Raw genomic sequence first — 26705 nt, 5'->3', positions numbered from 1 at the left:
TCTCCCATTTCCGTCGAGTGTCGTCCCAACAATTCGCAGACAAGAATACAGGAGAAAAAGAGATACGCCTTTGTCCTGGGAAGGTGAAGGCGGTGTCGCTGTTTTACCGATCGCACTAGTCCCTATCCCCACTTTATCAGGGAAGCATCGTCATTCCGATTGCTGCTGGTGCCACTGCGAGAGAGCAGCAACAGAGCGGATGAAAGAACGGGAATCATTGTTGGATGGACAGTGGTATCGCGGTAAAGTGCAGGCACAGTTTCAAGCGTGTAAACTGGAAGCGACGAAATACGGGCGAACGGAAGAGAGGCGCGGCGAGAAAGAGAGGGCGAAAGAGAGTGAGAGAGAGAGAGAGAGAGGAGAGAGAGCGGGCGCGTGTGGCAAGGTTGGTGCGTGTGGTGAAGTTACGGTGCTTTATTAAAGTGCAGTCGGCCGGGTTGAAAAACAATCGACGGACATAATACGACGGCGCCCCGTGAAGTCCGATGTCTAGTGCTGAGGTGGTGGAGAGCTCCGTTGACCCCCCAGCCAAGAAGCGACGCGTTGCTACCACCACGGGAGGAGCCGACGACACGACAACGATCGCAGACATGGCAAAAAATGGCTCGACGTCCCAGGCTACCGCCGATATCGACGAGGGTCTCTACTCCAGGCAGCTCTATGTCCTCGGTCACGACGCCATGCGTCGCATGGCATCCTCCGATGTCCTGATATGTGGTCTTGGTGGACTTGGCGTGGAAATTGCCAAGAACGTCATCCTCGGCGGCGTCAAGTCCGTTACCTTGCACGATAACGAGCTCTGCAAGATGTCGGACCTCGGCTCGCAGTTCTATCTTACCGAGGCGGATATAGGTGAGCGACCTGATCCGAACGCGAAACACGTGATGATCACCCTAGCACCGATCATTTCTACGCCGGAATTAACCTATCAATTCGTAATCGTTCACGGCCCTGTGATTTTAAGGGACGATGATATAACGTATCGATCTGTTCATCGATATTCTTGTAAAAAAATTCTCCTTAAATAGACGCGTATTGTTTCGTACAGATTTCCAATGGGAACGGTACAGCTTATTGTGCTCGACGTATTTATACGTGTATCGTGTACCGGTTGATGATACCGTAATGATTACAAGGGGATTGTTAATAACAATCGTTTTAAGTGTTGTGCAATTACACGCAATACAGGTATATACGAATGGTAAGATTAAATTGTTGCGGTTTGATTTCAGGTAAAAATCGTGCAGCTGCCTGTTGCCAGCGTTTGTCCGAGTTGAACAATTATGTCCCCACGCGTCATCACTCTGGTCCCCTAACAGATTCTTATATCAAGAACTTCAAGGTTGTCGTTTTGACTGAAACTCAATTGAAAGAACAATTACGTATTTCTGAGATCACTCACGCGAACGATATAGCACTCATCATAGCCGATACCAGAGGCCTATTTTCTCAAGTTTTTTGTGACTTCGGTGAAAAGTTCACAGTGGTCGATACCAATGGTGAACCACCTGCGACTGCGATGGTTGCCAGTATCTCAAAGGATACAGAAGGTGTTGTAACTTGTTTGGACGATACACGTCATGGAATGGAGGATGGTGATTACGTCACCTTTTCTGAGGTACAAGGAATGACAGAACTGAATGGTTGCGAACCAATAAAGATAAAAGTTCTTGGTCCATATACATTTAGTATCGGCGATACATCTAAGTACACCGAATATATTCGGGGTGGTATAGTGACGCAAGTAAAGATGCCAAAGATCCTAAACTTTACTCCGTTGAAAGATGCTTTGAAGAAACCAGAGTTTCTGATTACCGATTTTGGGAAATTTGATTATCCAGAACAGCTGCACTTGGCTTTCATGGTATTGCATTACGTAGAGGATAACGATGCATTGCCCAGGCCATGGAATCAAGAAGACGCAAACAAATTTGTAGATCTAGCCAAAGCTATGAAAGAACAACTAGGTAGTGACATTGAAATTAATACAGAGCTATTCGAGATATTTGCAAAGATATCTGCCGGAAGTTTAAATCCAATGAACGCAACCATTGGAGGTATTGTAGCCCAAGAAGTAATGAAGGCTTGCTCTGGAAAGTTCCATCCCATATTCCAATGGTTGTACTTTGACGCTATTGAATGTTTACCCGCTGATCGCACTGAGCTCACAGAGGAAGATTGCAGCCCCATTGGATCGCGTTACGATTCACAGATAGCAGTTTTTGGACGTAAGTTCCAGGCAAAGATCGGTAGCCTAAAATACTTTGTTGTAGGCGCGGGAGCTATTGGTTGCGAATTACTCAAGAATTTCGCAATGTTAGGAGTTGGCGCTGAGAATGGTAGCGTGACAGTCACTGACATGGATTTGATAGAAAAGTCAAATTTGAACAGGCAATTCTTGTTCAGACCTTCCGATGTTCAACAGTCTAAATCGTCAACGGCGGCTAGAGTTATAAAAAGTATGAACCCGGATATGAAAGTGATTGCTCATGAGAATAGAGTATGCCCGGAAACAGAGAAGATATATAACGACGACTTCTTCGAGGTCCTAGACGGTGTTGCGAATGCGTTGGATAACGTTGACGCCCGTATTTATATGGATCGTCGTTGTATATACTATAGGAAACCTTTATTGGAATCCGGTACCCTTGGTACCAAGGGAAATACTCAAGTTGTTGTCCCATACTTAACCGAATCGTACAGCTCCTCGCAAGATCCACCAGAGAAGAGTATACCGATCTGCACGTTGAAGAATTTCCCTAATGCTATAGAACACACTTTGCAATGGGCCAGAGATAATTTCGAAGGCTTATTCCGTCAGGCAGCGGAGAATGCAGCTCAATATATATCTGATTCACAGTTTTTGGAGAGAACGCTAAAACTGCCTGGTGCTCAGCCGCAGGAGGTACTGGAATCCGTTAGGACAGCCTTGGTCGAGAGACCGAGGAACTTTGCTGATTGTATAGCTTGGGCCCGTTGCCACTGGCAGGAACAATACAACAACCAGATTAGGCAGCTTCTGTTTAATTTCCCGCCGGATCAGGTGACATCCAGTGGTCAACCATTTTGGTCTGGCCCAAAACGATGTCCCGAGCCACTTACGTTCGACGTAAACGATCCGCTGCATTTAGACTACATTGTGGCTGCTGCTAACCTGAGGGCAAAAGTCTACGGTATTACCACAAACAGAAACCGGGAAGAGATTGCTAGGATCGTCAGTACCGTGCAAGTACCGGAGTTCACACCAAAATCTGGTGTGAAGATCGCGGAGACTGATCCACCGGTTCGAATCCGTTGGTCCAGTTCAGGACAGTCCATTAGTCCCGGGGACACTGATAACGAGAGGCTCAGTCAATTGCAAGAAGAACTACCAAGAATCGAAGATCTTAATGGTTTAGTAATTTGCCCGCAGGAATTCGAGAAGGACGACGATACCAATTTCCACATAGACTTTATCGTGGCTGCCTCGAACTTACGCGCTACAAATTACAAAATTCCACCTGCTGATAGACACAAGAGCAAACTGATCGCCGGTAAAATAATCCCAGCGATCGCAACCACTACATCGGTGGTCGCCGGTCTGGTGTGTCTTGAATTGATTAAGCTTACGCGCGGCGTGAAGGAACTGGCCGTTTACAAGAACGGTTTCGTCAACTTGGCCCTACCATTCTTCGGTTTCTCTGAGCCTATCGCAGCGCCGGTAAATAAATTCTACGACACAGAGTGGACGCTGTGGGATCGGTTCGAAGTGAAGGGAGAATTGACGCTGAAAGAGTTCTTGGATTACTTCAAAAATAACTACAATCTGGAAGTGGCGATGCTGACCTACGATGTTTGCATGCTTTACTCATTCTTCATGGCGAAGCCTAAAATCCAGGAGCGTATGGGCCTGTTAATGTCGGAAGTAGTGAGAAAGGTGACGAAGAAGAAGCTGGAAAGCCATGTACGGGCATTGGTTTTCGATTTGTGCTGTAACGATCCCGCGGATGGCATGGATGTTGTAGTACCATACGTTCGTTACACCTTGCCGTGAAACACACTGACGTCACTGGGATAACGAGAGATGTCTACTTAAACTGACTTAGCCGTAGTAATTTCCACAAATTTCTATTTTACAATACGATACAGGAGAATATTAATCTTTATCTAAGTAAGGCTCTCAAAGTAAAGGAAAAAAAAAAAATGATTCATTTTTATCGCCCAATGCTTTGTAGCATTTATAATAGCAAGCGATCGCGGGATCCACTGAGTTCGTCTTACTGTGATCTCCCTTTTTGCTGAACTTTAGGGCTCGAATGATAATTTGTTTTCTTTTACATTATCACCTCCTGTGATCTTTGTCTCAATTCGTTTAAATGGTAATCGTAATAAAATTCGTTACGTATGTTTCTTTTGCCTTTGTCGTGCAGCTACATTATCAGAGGGAGAAAAATGAACTGACTCTAAAATAATTCGAACCGTTGATGAAAAAAGAGGTATAAGCGCGGAAGTATTTGTACAAGAGAATTTACAGTCTTTGCTGTTTATAAAATTACTAGAAAAAAGGAAAAAAAAATATGATTGAGAAAATTGCAAAAGAGTTTAATCTGCACTGTGTCATAAAGGGAATTGTCATGGTAAGAATTTTCTTAGGGCTCACACACTTCACAACTTTATGTATAGAGAATCGAAATGTAAATTACTGAATGATAACTCAATGGTCCTTAGACGAATAACGCTAGCACATTTAATATAGACCATAGATTAAACGTGAATAATTAAAAACTGGACGCAAATGTATCTTGCCTTTGTCGTATTACTTTCTTTTTCATTTTCTATTTACTGTTACTGTTTGTACGGTCAGAGGTACGCGAAAGTAATGAAAAAAATCACAAAAAATTTCCTCGACCTTCGTGTTTGCCTCAGTACGCTCTTACTATTGAACTCGATATTTTAAGACTTTATATATCTACACGTTATTGATGATTTTTATTTGTCCGCTTTACTTCTCGAACACCGTGAACACATTATTGGCTAAGGCTGTTTATTGTTATAAGGGAAACTGCATTTAAATTTGTAAGAAACAAACATTTGGGAAGAAGCTTCAAAAAGAATTGCACACTTTAGACCAAGGGATACCAGAAGAAAAAAAAAGGAAGATATTTTGTTAATTTTAGGATAATGCGGATATTTATTGTATTATTTTATCAATAGATAATAAATAGATGTGTTTGGATTTCAGAAACATGAGAAATATGGTAACGAAAATAAAATTTTGAAATTGTGTTTTTTCTATTCCTACATTTTCTGTTACTATATTTTCAGTGGCTAAGTTAAAACAAAATAAAATGGAAACAAACGTAAAGCCTGCGATTGGTATGGATTTCATTTTGACTAAACTTTACTTTCTTTCAAATGAGTAATAATCTAAAACTATACATTTCTTCATTTTTAGGTTCTTAATGGAAAAAAAGATTAAACTGTGAAATATAAAACTTTGTAAAAACAATTGCGTTTGCATAAACCCTTTGCTACAGTTCTACCCAATTGGACATTCGTTTCTATTTAAATGAAATAGATCAAGTTTTAGAATGTTCTTCCGAAAGAAACTAGCGGTCGATCGATACAAAATTCAAAGGGAAAGGACAGAAGAGGAAATGGATTAAAAAGTTTCATTATAATTTGCGACACGTATGCTGCACTGCTGGCATTGACGTATCGCATCGTGGTGCCAATATCAATACTTCCGCTTTCAGATACGATGATAGATTGCTGTCGATGTATTTCCGACGTTCACGGAACAGCGACAGTACGCTGCCGACATCGTGCCAACTTTGTTATCTGAATAAATCGGGTCCATCTTGGGCAAAATCATTCGCGGAAACAGATATCAATGTGCTCGTGCAGAAAGTAGTATACAGCTCGTGGATTCGCACAATCAGCAAATACAGGGTGATTAACTACTCGTGTGACAAATTTTTACAGCTGATACTGCACCTCAAAAGCAACAAAAAAGTTAAATAAAGAAGTACCTTAATTTTCATTGAATAGAAAGAGTCGGATAAATTATATCTCCCGCTTTAGAGGTAAGAGAGAGAAAGATATATAAGAAAGCTATAAGAAAGAGTGAGACAGCTGCTACTGACCCTACTCGAGAACCCATGGCGCCATCTCTGTGAAAAGTGCTCAAACTGGTCGCACATCGTTATCGATAGCGAAGTGAACACTGAAAACTACTAGCGCCATCTTTTTGGAAGCTAGTGAAACTAATGATCGACCAGTTTGAGCGCTTCTCCAAGAGATGGCGCTAGTGTTTGAGTAGTTCACTTCGCTGTTGATAACGCTGTGCGACCAGTTTGAGCACTTTTCACAGAGATGGCGCCACGGGTCCTGAAGAAGAGTCTGTAGTATCTATCTCACTCTTTCTTATAGCTTTCTTATATATCTTTCTCTCTCTTGCCTTTAAAAAGGGAGATATAGTTTACCTGACTCTTTCTATTCAATGAAAATTAAGGAATTTCTTTATTGAACTTTTTTGTTGCCTTTGAGATGTACTATTAGCTGTAAAAATTTATATAGCAGCGCGAACTAAATATTACAGTCAACAGGCGCAGATACGCGCGTAGTTTTCCAATCGAAGCTCGCCTGTAACTCTGTTTTTGTATCAACTATAAATAAAATATAAATTGTGTAGCGGCCGGCAACCAATGTTGGTATATATATAGGCTGTCGCAGATTCACATATAGACTAAATTCACTGTAATGATCTGTAAATCTTTTGCAAATAGCCTGGAAACTAATGCATGTATGACATATTTTAAAATCATCGAAATCTGGAGAGGAGATATATAGCTGTTCTACACTTGGTTATAACTCGAGTGGAATAAAAATTGATTTGGATGTCTGTAAAAGAATTGAAGATTATAAATTTTACGAAAATAAAACAGCAAGTTTATATTACGTTAAGTGACCTGCGATGCGTTTTATTGTATATAGTATATAACTTGATGTATGTGGTGCATCGATGCACTATGTAACGAATTTCGGAGGGAAACGAATGACAAGGTTAGTGGCAATACCTTGAAATGGCGCAGCGTAGTATAACGTATGTGTAAATTATCAGATATTAAGAATGAAATTTTTAATTAAATATAATTCTGATATGCAGTGTTTTGCATTGTGTTTGTAATTTGTTTTTTCGTTGTCTAATAACAGGTCGTTCTTTACAAAAGCGGCTCTGAAAGATAAAGCTGATGTTAACAATGTGAGGTATGTTGTGGTATTATGTTTTTTTCAAATATTTAATCAGATTTGAATTATGTTTGTATTGCGCAATTCTATTACATTTTGTGCAAAATTAAACTTGGCTAATAACAATTATGCACGTGTGGTATTTGTAACTAAACAACTACAACTGATGAGTAATATTTTCTTTCCAACTGTAAATAATATTAATTGGATATACAATACTAGCAAAGTTGTTAATGAAGATAAGGACAGTCCAGGAAATGCAAAACGTAAAAGGGATGACAGCGGGGACAGTGAAACTGCCAGGTAAATAAATGAAGTTTAATAATAATAATAATTACTAAGATGTACCTCCAAATGATTTCTTTAGCTCTCCATCCACTGACAAAAAAGAAAATGCCTCAAAACGGAAATCAACATTAAAATCTCCATCGTCATTGAAGAAGGCAAATGGTAAAATGAATATATGATTAATTGCATGTACTGTAATCATTATAGCTTTTTATTTTTGGAACTTTATATCCTCTATAACACTTGTATTTAAGGAACACCAAAAATTAAGTTATCACCTGTTGAAACATCCAAAGAAAATGAAAAGAAAAAAGCTAAGACCCCACGTAATGCTTCTAAGAAGAACAAACTTGATGAAGTAAAAGATGGTTCTGAAAAGGGCAGTGCAAAAAAGAAACTGAAAAAAGGGAAGTCAAATGAGAATGAAGAGGAGGATATCAAGTTAAATACAAAAAGTAAAAAAGAATCCAGCCCTGAAGTAAAATCTCAAAAGTCTTCCTCGGATGAATCTAATAATAAAACAAATATAAAAACTAAGAAAAAAGTTGTTAAAAAGAGGTCAAGAATAATTGCTCCTGTTGATGATTCCAGTGATGAAGAAGAATGTATTCCTGTACGTATAACTTTGTACATATTGTCCTTCATTTATATGTCCATATTATTGTTAATATGCATTAATTAATAGTTGCCAGATAGTCCAAAAGAAACTGATAACAATGAGAAAGAAGAAAGTTCACTTAATGGGAAAAAGAAGTTTGATGAAGAAGTTTCAGAAAATGCAAAAGTTGTTGAGAAAGAAAATGAAATGGAAACAAATGTAGAAAAACCTGCTAAAAAGATCCATAATTTTTTTGGTACTTAATCTATGACATCTATATAATTACTAGATGTATATGTTAAGGAATACATAGATAAGCATTGTTATCTTTTAGCTCCAAAGCAGAAAGAAGGTACAAAGGATGTTAATGGAGATACGAAAAAACCTGTCAGCCATTCTTATAATCCTAGCCTTTCGAATTATGATCCAATTAATGATGCATGTTGGAAACAGGGTGAAAAGTATGGATTATGTTTTCTCTTTCTTTTATCGACTACTTATTAGTTACAAAAAATTTCAAATTTTTGCAGAATTCCGTACATTGCATTAACGCGTACACTGGAACTGATCGAGGACACTAGTGCTCGGTTAAAGATAGTAGAGATTTTATCAAATTATTTTCGATCTGCTATTGTTTTAAGTCCAAATGATTTACTTCCAAGCGTGTACTTGTGTCTGAATCAATTAGCACCTGCTTATGAAGGTAAGTACTAATGTAATGATTCTAGCATGATGCGTGACCTTAGCACAGTCCTAGTATAACTTTTTTCTTTAAAAAGATATATCATGCACAATTCTGTCCTAGGAATTGAATTGGGCGTAGCAGAAACGAATCTCATGAAAGCAATAGCGCAATGTACCGGCAGAACTTTAGCACAGATTAAAGCAGACGTTCAACAAGTTGGAGACCTGGGCATTGTGGCGGAAGGAAGTCGATCCAATCAAAGAACAATGTTTCAACCGGCTCCTTTAACAGTATCGAATGTATATACTAGACTAAAAGAGATCGCGCAAATGACTGGCTCTGCGGTACGACATTTATTAATCAAATTTTGTGCTGTCCAAGCCAAGTTCTACTATTTTGTTTTTATTAATATTATTTCTACTTTCTCGAAACAATCTTTTACGACCATGTAATTTTTTTTACAGTCTTTAGGCAAGAAATTGGATAAAATTCAATCGCTTTTTGTAGCATGCCGTTTTACCGAAGCCAGATATCTGATTCGATCTTTAGCCGGAAAACTTCGCATTGGTCTAGCAGAACAATCTGTGTTACAAGTAAGTATACTTATGCTACATAATGGCACAATCATATGATAAAAAGCATATATCCACAGGCTTTAGCATTAGCATGTGCCATGACTCCACCGGAGCAGAGTTTTCCACCAAAAGTTCTAGATGCCAGTAAAAAAGTATCAAGCGACACTTTTAAGCAGAAGTACGATGAGATCGCACTTATTATCAAAACGACATATTGGTATGGATTTATTTGTTTCTTTAATATTCAAACTGCTTTCTAATTTGTACTATTATACGTAATATTTATTTCAGCGAGTGTCCAAATTATGACAAAATAATTCCTATTTTATTAAAAGAGGGAGTTAAAGAGTTACCGAAGAAATGCAAAATTACACCTGGAATACCTATGAAACCCATGCTGGCACATCCTACTAAAGGCGTGCAAGAAGTGCTGACACGTTTCGAGGGATTGAAGTTTACATGTGAATGGAAATATGATGGAGAAAGAGCTCAGGTTTGTTTTTTATGAAAGAAGGACAAAGTGAAAAATAAAATGAGATTCTGTTTGAGAAGGTACACTAAATATCCTGCAAATATGTTATAGATTCACCTTTCTGAGAAAGGGGAAATAAGCATTTATAGTAGAAATCAAGAAAATAATACCAGCAAATATCCTGATATTATAGGAAGATTTAAAAATACACAAGGTGAAGAAGTTAAAAGTTGTATCCTCGATTGCGAAGCAGTCGCGTGGGATAACGACAAGAAACAGATTTTACCGTTTCAAATACTCAGTACCAGGAAGCGTAAGGTAATGCGAAATGTTATAAAAGTTGCTTTAAAAGTTTTATATAATTCATGTTTTCACAGGATGCGAACGAGGCAGACATTAAAGTCCAGGTATGCGTGTTCATCTTTGATTTATTATATTTAAATGGAGAACCGCTGGTGCAACAACCGTTCATAAAACGTCGAGAATTGCTGAGAGAAAATTTTAAAGAAGTGGATGGGGAATGGAAATTCGCTACTAGCTTAGATACTACGACAATGGAACAAGTACAAGATTTCTTGGATGAATCGGTCAAAGGTTGGCCTATTTCTTTTTCATCCATTTGTTTCTTTCTTAAAATAATACTATAATGTTCAACAGGTAACTGCGAGGGTCTTATGGTGAAGACTTTAGAGCAAGAAGCAACATATGAGATTGCTAAACGTTCTCGAAACTGGTTAAAGTTGAAGAAAGATTACTTGGATGGCGTGGGTGATACTTTAGATGTTGTTGTCATAGGTGGCTACATAGGTAAAGGCAAAAGAACTGGAACTTACGGAGGATTTCTTCTGGCTTGTTATGACCAAGAGAATGAAGAATATCAAAGTATTTGTAAGGTAACTATCACTAATAATTTCATAAACTTTCTGCTCATTATGGGAGTTACACAGAAAATAATTGACACATTCTTCATATTTAGATTGGAACTGGATTTAGCGAAGAAGATCTTCAAAAGCACAGTGAGTTCTTTAAGGAACATATAATACCACAAACGAAATCGTACTATCGTTATGATTCGTCTCTTGAACCTGATCATTGGTTTGAACCCGTCCAAGTGTGGGAGATTAAATGCGCGGATCTGTCTTTATCGCCTGTTCATAAGGCAGCCCTTGGTATTGTCGACCCAGAGAAAGGTATATCTTTACGATTCCCACGGTTTGTGCGAATACGTGACGATAAAAACAGCGAGGACGCTACGTCTGCACAACAAGTGGCCAGTATGTACAATAGCCAAGAGCAGATAAAAAATCAATCGACATCAACAAAAACAACTGAAGAAGACTTTTACTAACACTAATCGTCTCATTGAAATTATTTCATAATTTTAAATAGATGGAACTAGCCTATTGTTTTTATCGACTTTTGTCATAATTCACATTGTATGTGTATATAATTATCTCCGTCTACTCTCGTTATAGAAATGAAATTATTTACAAGTGTACAAGACGTTTGACATTTAGAAATACAATATTTGATAAGAAAAATATTTAACATACCAATTTTCTTTCTTTCCCTTTCGATAAAAAAATATTTAAGTGCATACGAAATTGTAAAATTTAATCAATACCGTTTATTTTTCTATTGAAATGCATGTGCTTACCTCTTTCGCTGCATTGAGTTTCTAACCTACAAGTTCCTTTTCGACTGCAATGAAAATAGATGCGACAAATGATGTCGGAAACGATTAATCAAAAGTTATTTTATAATACTGTGTTATCACAAACGTTTTCTCCGGACGGGAATTATTTATTAGCTGGGAATATCTACGGAGACGTGTCAGTTTTCGAGTAAGTAAATGCATGTTCGTTTCGTGATACTCAATAACATTCAAATACAGGTTATGTTGACAACGAGTAAAACGGAAAACTAAATAATTTTTTGTATGATAAAGGGTACGCAAAATTTGGTGATATTTTATCGTAGGATTCCTAAATTCTTAGTAAAATGTCCGAATTAAAATATAATATTCAGAATTTTGTTTAATACAACTGTTTTCATATATAGGTTATCGAAAGCTTTGGGCCCTCATAAAGTGGAAGAAAATGAGTTGCAAGGCCCTAACTACCATTTTGCAGCTCACCCCAATCAGCATGTGGAAAGTATGGTTTCAACAAACAATTTTTTAATAACAGGAGTATCGGGTGAAATATGTGGATGGGATTGGAAAATAGTTACTTCAAGCAAAGCGCCAAAAAGTAAAGTTTCATGGACCATACAACTCCCAGTTAATAAGTAAGGCCCCTCTGTAAACTTTTACATAAATAGCATTTAAATCGTTTATGATATTTGGTAATATTTATGTCCATACACTTCCAGGGACAGCTATGAAAAGCCGGACATAAATTATTTAGTGTATTCCAAGTCGAACAATCTTCTTTATGCCGGTTGTGGCGATAACAATATTTATGTAATCACTCTAGAAGATGGTAGGATATTAAGGAGTTTAGAAGGACACACAGACTACATTCATTGTCTTTCCTTAATGTACGTATTATCTATTTTCCTAATCTAGAATAAGCTTACTTATATTACTATTTTTCTTAGATTTAAAGGATTTCAACTTCTATGCAACAGAGTTAAATTTATTTGCATCCCATTAGTAAAGACTTATTAATTGTAAAGATAGAGTTTCTAATTAACTATTCAAAATTATGAAAGTTTTCAAGATGTCCTAACAATAAACTGTGTTAGTTTTATATAAAATGTTTTCATATTCCTTAGGGGCAATCAATTGGCTTCATCTAGTGAAGATGGGACAGTAAGGTTGTGGGATTTACGAAAAAAAGAAAACACCAACATATTAACGCCTCATTTAGTAGACAAAGTTGCCAGGCCAATGCTGGGAAAGTGGATTGGCGCTATAGACTTCACCGATGATTGGCTGGTACCTATTTTTTTCGTTTGTCTTCTACAAAGTTTATTGGAAATGGTCTCTGAATTGAAGTGTTATTATCAGTGGCGGTTCGCAACTAAAGTTAGTGGTGGTGTTGCTCCAGCGAATTTATTTAGAAACTTGATAATACACAACACACGCGGAGTAAAATAAAAACGACCTTCCACAAGCACGCCAAGATCGGTACTGCGGGAGCGACAGTATTCTCCCCCCCTCGCAGCGTTCCGCACAGCTTCTTACACGCGCATGCGCACAACAGCCAAACACCATACTACTGGAACTGTGAAGCGCACAGTTCTATACAAACATTTTTTAATCTTTTTTTAAATTGGAGGATGGCTACTGACACTAAGTTTAACTGGATACTGCAGTTGTTTATACGCGAGCCGCCACTGGTTATTATGAAGATTATATTAAGAAAATGTAGATAAAATATGATTGTGGGTGGTACTCAGCGGTACCTGAAACGTTAAATATCATGCCAAATCGTTCATAGATCATTCCGTGTAATTCAGTTTAAAATAATAACGAAAGGAAAACCAATTGTTTAGTTATGCGGCGGTGGTCCAAGCTTATCTTTGTGGCATATGCGTACGATGGAACCAGCCACTGTGTTCGATCTTCCAGACGAAGGTATCCACGTGGCAAACATCTACGAAGAACGGGTGATAGCTGCCGGAGCAGCGCCCCATATCTACCATTTAACTTATCAAGGAGAAACATTAGCTAAAGTACCAACGTCTAGTAACACCGTGTACAGTATTGTGTATCAGGAGGTACCTCAGAAAGTGTTGAGTATAGCCGGTTCATCGAACAATCTCGACATCTGTACGAACTTTAATTACCGCGAGATGATGCTCAAGTTTGCATAAAGAAGCAGCATATGTATTAAAAACTAGAAACACCTGTCGAGCGATGATCTGTAAGAGAAAACGATCTCATTAAGTATACATATATTTTTAATAAATATATTATTACAATGTGTATTTTATGAAACATGATATAAAACTTTTTACAAATATACAAGCATCTATTTGTTAGTCGTGATTCCTCTTCAGGGCGATAGTTCTCCGTTTTCAGTAGACACGTCTAGCAGTGCACTCATAAAGTATAATGAAACACAATTAAAGTCTATCGAAAATCAATTGGCTGCTCGAGGTCGTATTACCGTATTCAGTATCAAGCGTAGCACCTTGCGTTTTCTTACTTCAAACAAACGCCAAAAGAAATGGCACGGAACAAAGGAAATAAAAGACGCGATAACGATAATACATCGATGATCTATTCCTCGATAGTTTTGAGTGGCCAATTAATTTTGCTCGAGCCGTAGCAACGCAATAGTCACAGGAAACCATGACCAGCGATCACCGCGGGTATGAAGCCCTCCCTGCCATCCCGCGAACGAACCCAGAACCAATCGCTGATATGATCGCTGAGTAAAGCGACAACGTCCCCTTTGGAGACGCTCAAAGCGTTTCCACCCTGGGCCTCGTAGTCGCTACGTATTACGAGCAACGTGTGCCGGGATCCTTTGGTTCTAGCATTCGCTGCAGCCCTAAGGTAGAGCCTGTCGACGCTGCGTTCACCACAGGCTGAGACCGCGTCCCTAGAACCTCGTCTTACCCTTGGATTTCTGCCTCGAGCTCCGCATTCCGACCTGGTATCCCTTAATTTCTCCGTGTCGGTCATATTCCCTGAAAGAGTTACCCAAATTAGAAGATAATTTAATTATAACGAAAAAAATGAATTTCTTAAGGTACCTAGGGGACGAGGGAATACGTCCGTAGAATCCTCCCAGCAGGGTCCTCTCGTTGGTTGTGGTAATATTCCCAGTGGTAGACAAGCTGCATACCCGACGTACCCTTCCTGACCGTGCGGCGTTTGAACGTACAACCAGGTCTGATTCTTGAACACGGCGTTCACGACTGTTCCAAGTGGTAGGGCCATCTCGTCTTGAGTACCACCTTGGGTCTGGTAGAGGACGGACGGAAAGGAGAGGACCACTGGGATATTCGCTGGCTTCTCTATCGAGGCCTGAAAATATTGAACATTTTAAGTAAGTAATTCGTTATCCAACACGTTTATTGTTTCTTGTAGACCCTTAAGAGACCCTTTACCGGATAAATTCCCTGTTTCATTTGCCGAGTTACATATTTTCGGTTCTTCGAACCTCGCAAGGCTCTTAGAAAAAGTTAGAAGAATAGAAACTTAACGCAACAGAGCTAATTGAAGCCGAAGGACACGGACGATCCTCAAACAGCGCAACGTGTCGGGTTACAATGGGAGCGAATTATCGCGAGGCTTCGGAAAGGGTGTACCTTGGTAAGGAACGCGTCGAGGTCCGCGATTTCGTAGCCAAATCTACTGGGTGGTCTGGGCTTGTGGGACCGTTTCGTTCGCCGGTGTCTGTGCTTTTCCCGGCCGCTAGGCGTGGACGTTGACTCGCGGGACACGAGGGACGGTTCGGACACTGCCCTTTTAACTTTCTCCTTCTCCTTCGCCTCCTTCAGCCCTGAGAATTCCTTTTCAGACTGTTTCTCCATGGGGCTCTCCAATGATCTTTCGTTGGCCAGCGTCTCCTTGCCGACAGGCTGAAAGAAACGATAATTGTTCACGCAAATGTTAACGCGTTACGTTCCTACGGCCGAAGGTGTTATTAGCGGACGAACCTTTTCTTGAACTTCCACCTTTTCCGTCCTCTCGATCTTCTCCAGTCTGTGCAGGGCCTTCTTTTCCCGCTTCTCCGCCTCGACGTTCTCCTTACCGCCATCTTTCTCCTTCACGCTTTTCACGCTCCTCTTCGAGGACCTTTCCTTGCTGTCACGCGACAAACCCTCTCGATCGCCGTTCCCACCTTCGCACAGATAACATTGTTCCTTAAGTCTCTCGCGAAGCAACGAAATTACGTGCAATCTACGATATTCGCTCGTCGAGGACTTTCATAAATAACTGTTCTTTCGCAACGCCTGTACACAGGCGTAGAAACACTTGGTGTCAGTGCTTGACCTTAGATCTCTGCTTCTCGGCTATCGTTAGATTCAAGCTTTCCACGGTTTAACCATTGGTTAACACCTACTTTCTTATATGTACCTCGATTACTAGACGACTCCACGTGCTGGTATACTTGTGATTTAGTTTTCGATATTCGCGCTATTACTCGATCCTAGCTCTCTCTCTCTCTCTCTCTCTACATATAAGCTATTATTCGATTCAAGTTTTCTATAATCAATCTATACTTGACCTAGATTCTCCATATTGGGAGCACTACGTCCCCTTTACTTTCTACATTTGGAAATATCTTTTCACCCATGTATCCACGGACCTGCGTTCCCATTGGCGGCTGAGTGGCTGTTGTTGGAGGCAGGTTGCTGTTGCCCGCGGAGGACCCAGGTCAGAGAGATCTTGGGTCGCAAAAGGGTGCTTGGCCGTTGCCCCATGCTCCTTGGAGGCGCGAAGGGCGTCGAGGGCGTCGCGGGCGTCGGCGTTCTGGGCGGTGACGGCGACCTCGACGATGGTGTCACCACCTGCAAGGGACAGTCCGCCACCAGGTCCACCGTCTGCACCGAACAGCCATGTTCCTGCGATGGAAAGAGGAATAAAGATCATTCTCGACGATTTAGAGAAGACGTGCACTCTTGTCGACCGAATAGTGGACGTTTCTTAATTCGAATAACGAGCAAGCGCGTCGCGTTAAACGCGAGGAGTATAAAGCAGTCCAAGACGAGGGCCCCGCAGTACTTTTAACGCGAGTGTAAATAGACGAGGCTCTGGTACGGGAAATGAGCGCTATTCAGGTGACTAGTTTGCGTTCCACAAGTGCACTTCCTTTTACAAGAGATAAATAGAATGACCACGGGCTGAAAGGGGCTCGTGAATAATCAGAGGATGCTCTTCGCGGCGCGGTGGACGCGAGCAGCGATTCAGAAATTGAAATAGGGAGCTCGTTAAGAGTTACTGCCGGTGTAATTTGGATGATTTGTAAAGTGGATGAATTGTTAACTCGACCCAGGCAATTTGGAGTGGCTACGTTCAGCGAAATCTTTTATACGCTCCCAGATAAAACATTTATGAGCTACATCGATGTCATTATATGGAGCATCGGGTATTAATTAAGCGGATGAGCGAAGTCGGTTCGTTTTTACGAGAACAAGTTCCGAGTCTAGTCGTCCCTTTCCTCTTTTTCTACTTGCCAGCCTTTTTTGCCCTGGATTCTACGGTTTGATGGAAAGTCTAGCTTTATAATTGTTCAAGTTAAACTTCGAAGCTCTTAAAGCTTTAAAAATATAATATGAAGAAAATACATTTGAAGCAACAATTAGAAGTCTCGTTCTCATCAAACCATGTCTAAATCATACATCAAACCGTCCACGACGCGACACTTCACCCTCGTCGCCCGCATCTTCCGATTCACTTGTTTGGAAAATCGCTGCCTCGTCGAATGAAATACGCGCGCGTCGCGACGGACCGCGCGTAAATCACCGCGCGCGTAGCTTCTTCTGCAAAGTGGATTATTAATTCGTCTCATAGGCGTTCAATTAGCCGCTCGCGGAAATGAATTATTCGTCGATGAACGCGCGCCCGTTTCCCGCCACGGTGTGCTTTACCGCGCCGTGGATATTTACGGCCCTCGCCTCGCATAAATAGCGGAGACCCGGCCGCTGAGAAATTTACGAACGTACCCGCGGCCGTCTCGTAAAATTTCCACGCCTGCGAATCGCCTCCTCCTTTTTCCGGTTTGCCGCCGTCCGTTTTCGTCGACACCCGCGGAACGGATGGCCTGTCGCGCGAAAAATGCTCCCGTTAGGGGTAGTTTTAGAAGCATGTGTTATTTGCGGTTCGTAGGAAATTGATTTTATTTTACTATTTGATATTATGGGTGCGGTAACGTTGACGGATGTCTGTGAAACGTTTGAAGATTGTATATGCAATTAAAGAAACTGAAATGATAATTTTTCATAAGATTTCCAAGCGTTTAGATACTTTTTTTAAACATCCAAATAGTTGGCACAATGAATCTAGGCGAAGAAATTTAGTATGGCTAGTACATTGAATTATAGTAGGTTGAATTGAAGTAACGTTTCAATTGAAACCAGTTGAAAGACGTATCTAAATTTGATTACGAGCATAACCATTTCCAACAGGACGGCGTTAACTGAAACGAGTCTAATTCTATTTACGAACACGTTCGAGAGAAAAAGTAACGGTGGAGTAAAGGAAACGGACGCGAAATTATTTTCTCGTACGCGTTACAGGCAGGGTCGAAGCTCGAGCAGGTTTCCATTAAACGATTCGAGGCTCGCGACTATCCGTGCAATCTTTCAACAGCGTTTCGTATACCTTTCGCGGCGGGACCGATCCTCCGCCGAGACATTCCGCGGCGGCGCGGGCCCAGGGTGCAAAACGCGTTCCTATGAATTATTGCACCATTAACGTGAGTAATCGCGCCGGCGGGAAAATTATATAGTAATTTGTTCACGGCTGATCGAATACGTCGGGGATTTTATATTCTCTCTTTTGCGAACGGGGTAATGAAGCGGGCTAGCCCTCCGGGGAAAAAACAGCGCGAGCAACCCCGCCACGACTCGTGGCCGTGAAAAATGAAGACGTTTCACCCGGCCGCTTTCGATTTTACGCGCTGAATGAACCGGCTAAGTAGCCATTCTGATGGCTTGAACGCTGCTATAATTTATACGTCGCCCCCTTTTGTGTTACGCGGCGTGACGGTTCCTCCTTGGTGATCACCGGGCCCGATTGCCACGAAACTTTCGGGGCCAGCGTTTTTAAAGAATCCTCGCCCGCGAACGATACCTCTCTCTCTCTCGATACATTCTTTCGAATTCCGTTAAACTCCTCTTTGAAGAACTATCTTAGAGGGAATATAATCCGACTAACTGGCCAAGCAGTAATTTATTTGAAAAGCCGTGTTTCAAATAATTGCACTAAATCCCCGCTTATCTCGAGCGAATCGGAACAACCCCAAATCAAACAGAACACACATACCAACATCAGATCTTATCCGAGCGACAGGAGATAACTCGGCAGATACAATAGCCGTGTATGTACCGGAGCCTGAACGCACCCCATAAATCCTGCGCGTGGAACCTCCGGATCAGCGCCGCGGCGTGTTCTCGTTAACTTCGACTTCGATAAACGCGATCGTGAACGAAACGCGACAGACGGGACGGTCCCATCGGTGGTGATTAGGAATCTACCAGAGGTTCGATTAATCGAGGCGGTCGTGGACTCCTCGTGGCTGTGGCCGAGGAAAGAAATAAATTTGCCGGGTGGAAAGGGGGGAAGGATGGTCCCCCCGGTTCAAGTGACAGAAAAGGTTGGCGGCGCGGAGAACGCGCGCGCGAAGGTAGCCTCGGGTGACAAGTTAAAAAGGGTGGCACAGAGGTGGCGGCGGCGCGAGCCAGCCGAGCCACGGCTCTCCGCGGATCATGCTAATGAAATTCTCAAGATATCTATCTCGCGCGCCACTGTGCACGGGGCATTAGTTTAGCGTCCTGCTCGCGGCCACCACGATCTTATCTGTCCGCCTTCGGACGCGTGGTATCAATTTCCGTGGAACGTGAAACGTACGGGCCACGAGGTTCGTCACCTGATTCGCGTCAGCTACCCTCGACCCATTGGACGTCGTACCTCGTTGGTGTCGCTTGGAACTTGGTTGGTACGGTATCGCAAAATAGTGTTAAATTAAAAAACCGAGGAGGCCTGAGGTCGACGAGATTCTACCTGTGAAATCAAATGTATGTTACGCAACTTTAAAGATAGATGTGCGGGAAAAAAGTCGATAAAAGATAGATGTGCCACGATACATTCGGTATCTTTCCTAATCTACGATCGCGAGTCGCATCAATCGTCCTCTCCTAGAAAAAGAACGCGTACGGCCATTTATCACCGCGCCTCAGCCGATGATCTTTGAATGAACGCGCCGCGGTATTCCCACAATAACGAAGCTGAAGATGCAGAAAATGGAATCGACGAGTCACGGTACAGAGATGAACATGAAGACGTTGCCACTGACTTATGCACTTCCCGTGCCATTCAGATCCTTTGATGCCGCCGAATCGTTTCACACCGTCCATTAACTTTTAATTACCACCGCGTTTCCCCTCGTTTCGAGTTTAATCTCCCGGGAAAACATCCATTCGATCGCAAGGAATCGATTTGCATTTCATAAGCAGAGTACCTCGAAACTCTGCAACCCCTTCGATTAATGCGATCGATCATTAAGAGAATGGTAACTTCTCCTTCGAGAGGGACCTCGATCGACGCAAAGGTCAGACGCTGACGCGGTTCACGAGGGAATCGAAGCTCGACCCGGCAAATTACAAGTTGCGCACGGCGCAACCCCGGTGTGTCTTTCTCCGCGCGTACGAAGGGGATCACGCGCGGTGAACAGCAAAGAAATAGAACTTTCGCGGGAGCGTGAGAATGGAGCGTTATCCTCCGCTCGTTCTCGAACCGGTGATTGATTCAAAGGTCACGCGTTTCCACGTTTTTACTCGCGTGTTCGCCGGCCGTCGCGGTGCTCTTGCCTGCCGGAATGTTTAACCCCGTTGACCCCTCCGGGGGCAGAAGTTTCACCCGTACCCTGGTTCGTCCGGCGAGGTGGGCCCACGGGCCCTCTCCCCGGGTTCTCCCTTTCCGTTTCCCGTCCGCCTTTCTCCGTCGACTGGCGCGATGTTAATTACAACCTCTTAGCTCGAATTACCGTGCACGCCACCACTCTCGCCATCCGTCCCGCGCTCGAACCACGAGCGTTTTCGCGTGGCTCGTTTCTGCCCCACGATCCCTCGCGCCGATGCCGCGCTCCGTTCCTGGTAATCGCGCAACTTTGTCCCTGTCAACGGTGTAAGTGACACCCCTGCTATTTTCGCGGATAATTATGAAACCTCGTTGCGATCGGCCGGGTACGCGAAACTTTGTTGCGACCCCTTAATTACCGGGTATCAGTTTTTTATTATGAGAGGGAGTGGTTCAATTTGTGTATAATAACGAAGCTCCCAGCGTTTCTTCTTATTCTAGCACAATGTAAGAATATATATTTATATAAGAGCATAACTGTACAGGAAGCCGAACTGGGAACGTCTTGCCGGTCTCTTTTTATTTCACGGGATGATGTATATATAATTATACATTTTGCAGAAGGATGGATTCGCGTTCGCTCCACTGACGCTCGGGTCCTTTGCAACCAGAAAAAAAAAGCTCTCGATTCCATTTTATGGATTCTATTAAATCGGACTCGCGTTGATCCAACTCTCGCAAGCGCGAATCTGTACGAGGGCAAAGGAATTGCGCTCGCAGCTCGAGTTGTAAAGTGGAATTGATATTTGTAACTTGGATACGATGCTTCCGGCAACGGCGAATAGAATCTCTTTGTCGCGTTATCCAGGAAGACTGTTACGGGGTAACATCGGCGAGAAATGTCGGGAACACCGTTTGGTTCCTTCCGCGCAATCGAGAAACGCTGTAATCGATACGGAAAGGAATCCCCCGTAGTTTACCCGATCCATTCTCATTCCTTTCGCTGAATCAGTATTCCCTATCCTCGCGGCAATAAAAGCGGAAATAGGGAATCCACGATATCTAGGGGATACACGGGAGGCAGATATATTCGTAAGTATGCCAAACAAGGGGATACCAAAGGGCGACGTAACTCGACGATGGTTTGCATTCACTTTTCGCGACCTTCGGGCTATCTCGATCGGACGTTGCATAACTTTGGCTTGACCTTGTACGATCTTCCAACGACTATGACTCGACCTTTGTGCAACCTTGGAATGGTATGCGAACAACTCGAACCTTGTTCCTAATTTCCTAAGCAATTTCTTTCTGAACGCGTCTCGCGCATATTTCGAGCATGGCATGAAACTACCCTCTTCCTACGCTAAAAAGGGTATGCATTATGTATCAGCAATGGAGGCAACGATCTCTCGAATACTAACGTTACATTGAATTTGAAATCAACTTTTTCGAACGAACAATTTCAGTCGCAAGTACGTTTAGAGTCGATAGTCCACTTTTTACCACCCCTTTGCCGCATCGACGTTGTTTGCTTTGACCAACGATGGCGTCCAACCCCGTTCACGCTGAAGGATCCCTCGGTACTCTCGTAAAACATAATTACAACGTCTAGTTTGATCCCCAGGCGCTCCTACGAGCGGCTGTTAAGCCGTTTTATACCTTCGTTTACTCGAGGAACGCGAGTCTACGACATTACGACGGAGGGCTCTGTCCTCCCCCGTCCGCGAGACTCGCGAGCACCACGATTTCGATGTCTATAAAACCGCGCGCTGTTTCAATGCGCCAGCCCTGTAATTTCCCCGCAGAATCCCACGATGCTGTTCACAGTAATAATATTATAATCCGTTTAGACTCACCACGTGCTTGGGAGGGCTGCCTCGAGGCAGCAGGCGGCAATTAATAGCTGTAGCTCGAGTCGCACGGACAACAGTCTTTCCATTTTCTCCTCGGTTTCTGCAATCTTCGTAATTTGTCGATCAAGACGCTTTCAACGACTTTCTAATTTCCTACTTCGAGTTTTTCCGAACTGTTCGCACTCACCGCAGAACGTTCAGCACGAAACGTTGATTTTTAAACGACAGCGTGGAGGTAGTTAATGTCCGCCATTGAGACCATTATGGAGAACACTAATTAGGATGGCTGGGAGTAGTTTCTAGTCATTTATGGCCGTCTTGATGAATTTATAGGGAATAAATCTAGAGTTGACTATAGAATAGAACGATATCGGAGGTGTTATGTCAGGATTATATATGTACAGCTCTCCAAATTTTTACACCCTTTCGTGTTTTATTGCTATGATAAGGAATGTAATAAAGATAAGAAACGACACTATTTTACCGTCTCATTGAACGAATTTTTTTTATAAGAAGTTATCTTAAATACCTTTGTAAAATATTCTACAGGTGTCGTTTAAATCACTGACATAACCATGCGTTCTTCTTTTCGCACTAACAATTACCGTATACTTAATGACAAATTATCAACGAAATATATTACTGACGGGAATTGTAAGTCCCAAACTAAAATACTGAAAATATTCATCTGAAATTTAACAGAAACGAACAACCCCTGTGGGTATCGATTCGCAGAGGAACGTCTCTCGAACCACCCAAGAGCACCCATTCCCCTTAGCGTCGAGTTCTATTTTTATCCAGGCGACAAAACCGCGAAATTCCTTTTATTCACCCGGCAGAACGAAGGTGGCCAGGAGAAAGGTGGTCCACGGGGCTCGTAAAACTGGCGTTCACGCGACTATTCCCGGTGGAACGCGCGCCGGTTATCCCTTTCAGCGCTCCTCCGTCCGGATTATTATCAGCCATTTACACGTTTATGCTCTTTGCTGTGGCCACGTAGACGGCTGCGTCGCGTAAATACGCCCGGTAACGGTACCGTGTTTGATTTTCCGGTGCAATAAAGTCCCTTTCCAGGCGACGCCGCTGCGTGGCCTAGCAATTAACGCGCGTAAGCCCGCGTTGATTTAAAACGGCTGTCAACCGATCTGTCGTGTAATTCCGGGGCTAGCTGGGAAACCCGGGGACTGGATTCAAACAGCGACGCATTTATTACGTCATATTCCACGAGCGACGACGGTGTCGTCGTCCTCCTCTTTCGCTTTTCAAAGGACAGGATGGTTAATGAAAGACACGGGACCGTTCCCTGTTCCGCGTGTCCCGCTCTGATGTGCTATCAATAAAGATGGGCCTTCGAGGAGCTTCGACTACGATGACTCGCGGGGTTTCTATTTTTCATCAGAAACACTCGAAGAGGAGCTCGACTTCTTCCAGTCGACATTAGACGCATAAGATTCGCTGCCTTGCGTCAATTGATAAATTATCGACGAGGAACTCTAAGCTAAAGATTTAGGCTTGGTTCAAGTATCATTATTTGGATGTAACAGAGATCCCACGTCTATTACTCATATCCATAAAATCTTACAACCGCTTGGCTAAACCTCGATTAAAATCTCGTTAAATATCGATAGCGCTGCTTATTTCCTCGAATTTGTCTTCGTTGATAAATGACAACCGTGGGAATCGAAGGGTCAGACCGAAATCCCTTCAATCTCGCAAAAATGTTTCGCATTAAACGGAAAAGTTCTCCGAGGAGCGTAACGGCAGAAGCAGACTCCGATCGACGCCGCGATCGCTGCACCCTTAAAACGAGACACCGCGAAACAATCGATCAATCGCGGATCGATCCTCCCACAGTGGGGCCTCGCGTGGTTCCAAGAACGACCGGCGCACCGACAAAGCATCTACATAAACCTTCGTGCGTCTAGTCGTATTTCGCGCGGCGAGAAATCCGCCGGTTTTCTCGGAAGCGGTCGCTCCTCCGCGAAGAGCGGTGGCGGTAGCCAGCACCCGCCGGAAGAACGGGCAGAAGAAGAGGAGAAGTCGCGGCCGCCGGAGGAAATCGCAAGCGGGTTCAGAAACACGGAGCCGTTCCGCGGCGATATTTTTAGCAGAGCCTGGTGTAACGAGCGCGAGGCGTTCGCCGTTTATGTCGACCGTACGTCTTCCCTTCGGGTTTTCTTGGTCGCGCGCCATTCCGCGCCTTCCCTCGCCGTTACGAGCCGAGCTGGCCGGAGGACGCGGCTGAAAAACCGGGCCACCCTGCGCAAGTATTCTAATTGGCGTTAGGAGGGATGAAAGTGATCGACGGAGTCCGTCACCATTTTACCCGCTGAAGCTTCTTGCTGGAGATGAATACGTATGATCGTGGAGGGCACTGATTGTGGAGGATGAAATTGCGTTCGAGGCTTGAGAATTCGTAAGCCTCAAACGTAATTCTACTGTTCTTTATCTCTAATGTTTAATGATAGCTGTACCATAAAAAAATCAACGCGAACTTCGATTATTGTATTTAACTTTCGAGTACAAAATGAGAGCGAGGGGTGGACTTTTTACGAGGATTCAGCGGGACAAGAAGCTGGCCAGCCGGAGCACTTTTCCCATGAAAATGGTGGGAACGACGAAGGGTTCACGGAACAAGCTCCGGGCGTTTAACCAAAATTACGTTTTATATATACGAGCGGATCATTGCTCGCGAGACGGTCCATGCGTAACGGCCGCGGCGCAACGGTGCATTTCCTTTTACTACTGCGGCCAGACAACGCGCACCGTAAAACCTGAGCGGCTCGCTTTAACGACAACTGCAACTGCAGGAACCAGCCGTGGTAGTCGCGTGGTGAACTTACCCAGAGACAATGCATCCCTCGTGCATCATCCGAGTCCCAAGGGCGATGCTACTCGCGAGTAAACGCGACGATTCTTCGCAACTTCTTTTTTCAGACGCGACGAAAATTTACGACCGCGGCACTACGGACGTTCATGTAAATTCGTACCTTTGCAAACGCGGCTCAAATAAACATTTTCCCTTCCTATGTGCCGCGTACGCGCATTCTGCGAAATTTTTCGAAAATAAATTTATAAATACCCGCGATTCGACGACCACGTTTAATTAGCGTAGCGATGATAACTTCAAAGAAGAGGCAAAAATGTTAATTATAGGTTGCCGATGCCGAGTAAAAAACAAGAAACCCGTGGTAGGTTCGCTAGCAGATCCAATAACGAGATAAGAAACGAATTCTAAAATCTCTGGAATTTAGTGCTTTTCCTTAACGTTCAATTTTAAAGGCTGGAAATATATTGGAGGCCGCGAGCACGAGTGCTGTGCGTGTTCGATAAGGAGCCCCGCGGGAGGAATGCGGGTTTGATTGGAAGAGATTTTCGGATCTAGCAAAGTATTAGCTGAAACGGTTGTACGTGGTCAGCGCATGCCATCCTGCAACTCTTCTCGTCGGATCCACCAAGTAAATGAAGTATATTTCAAACGGCTCGGCTCTGTATGTCCGAGCGAAACGATTTCTACGATTGCAAGATAAAAAGAGGAAAAATAAAAAAAAGAGGAACGAGTTGGCCAGTCAAATCGCTATTCCGTGTACGCGAGCGCGTATCAATTACGCACGGTGCCCGATCGTGCGTGAAATAAAAAAATCGTGCTCTGCTTAAGGATCGCTAATTCGATCCACGTTTCGAACCGCATAAAAGCCAATTATCGGTGCTCCGGTTCCGATCGGCAACGATTCCCGCGGATCGTTCGCAAAAATGCCACGAAGAAGTTTCACTTCGGCGGTGGGTAATTCCATTTGAAGCGAGTACACGCCCCGAGCCACTTAATTACTCCGCGGAACGGGACCGGGTAGTCGTGATTTCGCGGAACAAAGGGGCGCATTGTGGTTTCCAGCCGCGCGAGGTACCGATTGGACCCCGGATGGGTGGACGAGTGCACGTGTTCCGCGAGCCGATTTTCACCGGGACGATTAGAACGTTCGTGTGCCGTACCTTGTACGAGATTCTGTCCTCCTCGTCCGAGGATGGGGCGGCGGGATCTTCGCCCGGCGTCGCTACCGCTTCCGTTTCCGCCGGCTGGTAGTCGACCTCGCTGCTCCAAGAGTGCCGCCTCTTCAGGTCTCCTTAAATCACACCGAACGAGATGTTAGTTCTACTCTCACTTCTGCTCTCACTTTTCATTACTTTCCTATCACGGAAAGAAGAAATGTTTGAGAACTTGCCAACTGAAAGCTTGAGGATCCTGGAAAACGAACAAATATGCAATTCGCGAACTTTGAATCTACACAAGTCAGAAATTTCACGCTTGAACCGCAGGATTTTCAAGCTTCGTGGCAAAGTCTTCGAAGATTCCACGTTGTCAACAGTGTTTTGAACTGTCGATCGCTATTAACGCTGGACAATGAAACGTTTATCGCGTGAAAATGGCTGTCGAGGTGGAATCGAAGGTTCGATACAGAGGCGGTGGCACGCGCCGGTAATTAATACGGGCCGAGTGAATCGGCCGGCCGGTTAATTAGAATT

At 43.2% G+C, this 26705-nt stretch overlaps 4 protein-coding genes across 4 annotated transcripts in view; 3 read left to right on the top strand and 1 right to left on the bottom strand.

Annotated features, from left to right (window-relative positions):
* The first annotated feature begins 365 nt into the window (after positions 1 to 365).
* Uba1 (ubiquitin-like activating enzyme 1) lies at positions 366 to 5252 on the top strand. The gene is made up of 2 exons (XM_076900004.1): positions 366 to 852; positions 1233 to 5252. The coding sequence occupies exons 1-2, from the start codon at positions 486 to 488 to the stop codon at positions 4031 to 4033; spliced, it is 3168 nt and encodes a 1055-aa protein (XP_076756119.1). The 5' UTR covers positions 366 to 485; the 3' UTR covers positions 4034 to 5252.
* Positions 5253 to 6902: 1650 nt separating this feature from the next.
* Positions 6903 to 11256, top strand: Dnalig1 (DNA ligase 1). The gene is made up of 16 exons (XM_076900005.1): positions 6903 to 7084; positions 7195 to 7248; positions 7453 to 7533; positions 7598 to 7680; positions 7773 to 8131; positions 8204 to 8372; positions 8451 to 8577; positions 8647 to 8819; positions 8922 to 9145; positions 9266 to 9394; positions 9454 to 9593; positions 9668 to 9869; positions 9960 to 10166; positions 10226 to 10442; positions 10506 to 10741; positions 10825 to 11256. The coding sequence occupies exons 1-16, from the start codon at positions 7065 to 7067 to the stop codon at positions 11194 to 11196; spliced, it is 2793 nt and encodes a 930-aa protein (XP_076756120.1). The 5' UTR covers positions 6903 to 7064; the 3' UTR covers positions 11197 to 11256.
* A 242-nt stretch (positions 11257 to 11498) lies between these two features.
* On the top strand, positions 11499 to 13824 carry Thoc6 (THO complex subunit 6). The gene is made up of 5 exons (XM_076900022.1): positions 11499 to 11692; positions 11910 to 12137; positions 12222 to 12389; positions 12627 to 12789; positions 13350 to 13824. Exons 1-5 carry the CDS (start codon positions 11565 to 11567, stop codon positions 13668 to 13670), a joined length of 1008 nt encoding a protein of 335 aa, XP_076756137.1. The 5' UTR covers positions 11499 to 11564; the 3' UTR covers positions 13671 to 13824.
* The window catches only part of LOC143426498 (uncharacterized), a 68624-nt gene continuing 55730 nt past the window's right edge, over positions 13812 to 26705 (bottom strand). The window contains exons 3-8 of the mRNA XM_076900012.1: positions 26175 to 26305; positions 16121 to 16376; positions 15468 to 15652; positions 15117 to 15389; positions 14559 to 14832; positions 13812 to 14492 (exon numbers count right to left, since the gene is read on the bottom strand). Of these exons, the coding sequence (XP_076756127.1) occupies positions 14140 to 14492; positions 14559 to 14832; positions 15117 to 15389; positions 15468 to 15652; positions 16121 to 16376; positions 26175 to 26305 (1472 nt within the window). The 3' untranslated portion in view covers positions 13812 to 14139. The remainder of the gene's footprint in view (positions 14493 to 14558; positions 14833 to 15116; positions 15390 to 15467; positions 15653 to 16120; positions 16377 to 26174; positions 26306 to 26705) is intronic.

This window comes from Xylocopa sonorina, chromosome 8 (genome assembly GCF_050948175.1).
Source record: "Xylocopa sonorina isolate GNS202 chromosome 8, iyXylSono1_principal, whole genome shotgun sequence".
Lineage (NCBI taxonomy): Eukaryota > Metazoa > Arthropoda > Insecta > Hymenoptera > Apidae > Xylocopa > Xylocopa sonorina.
Note: the sequence above shows the minus strand (reverse complement) of the source record. Positions and strands in the feature narration are given on the sequence as shown.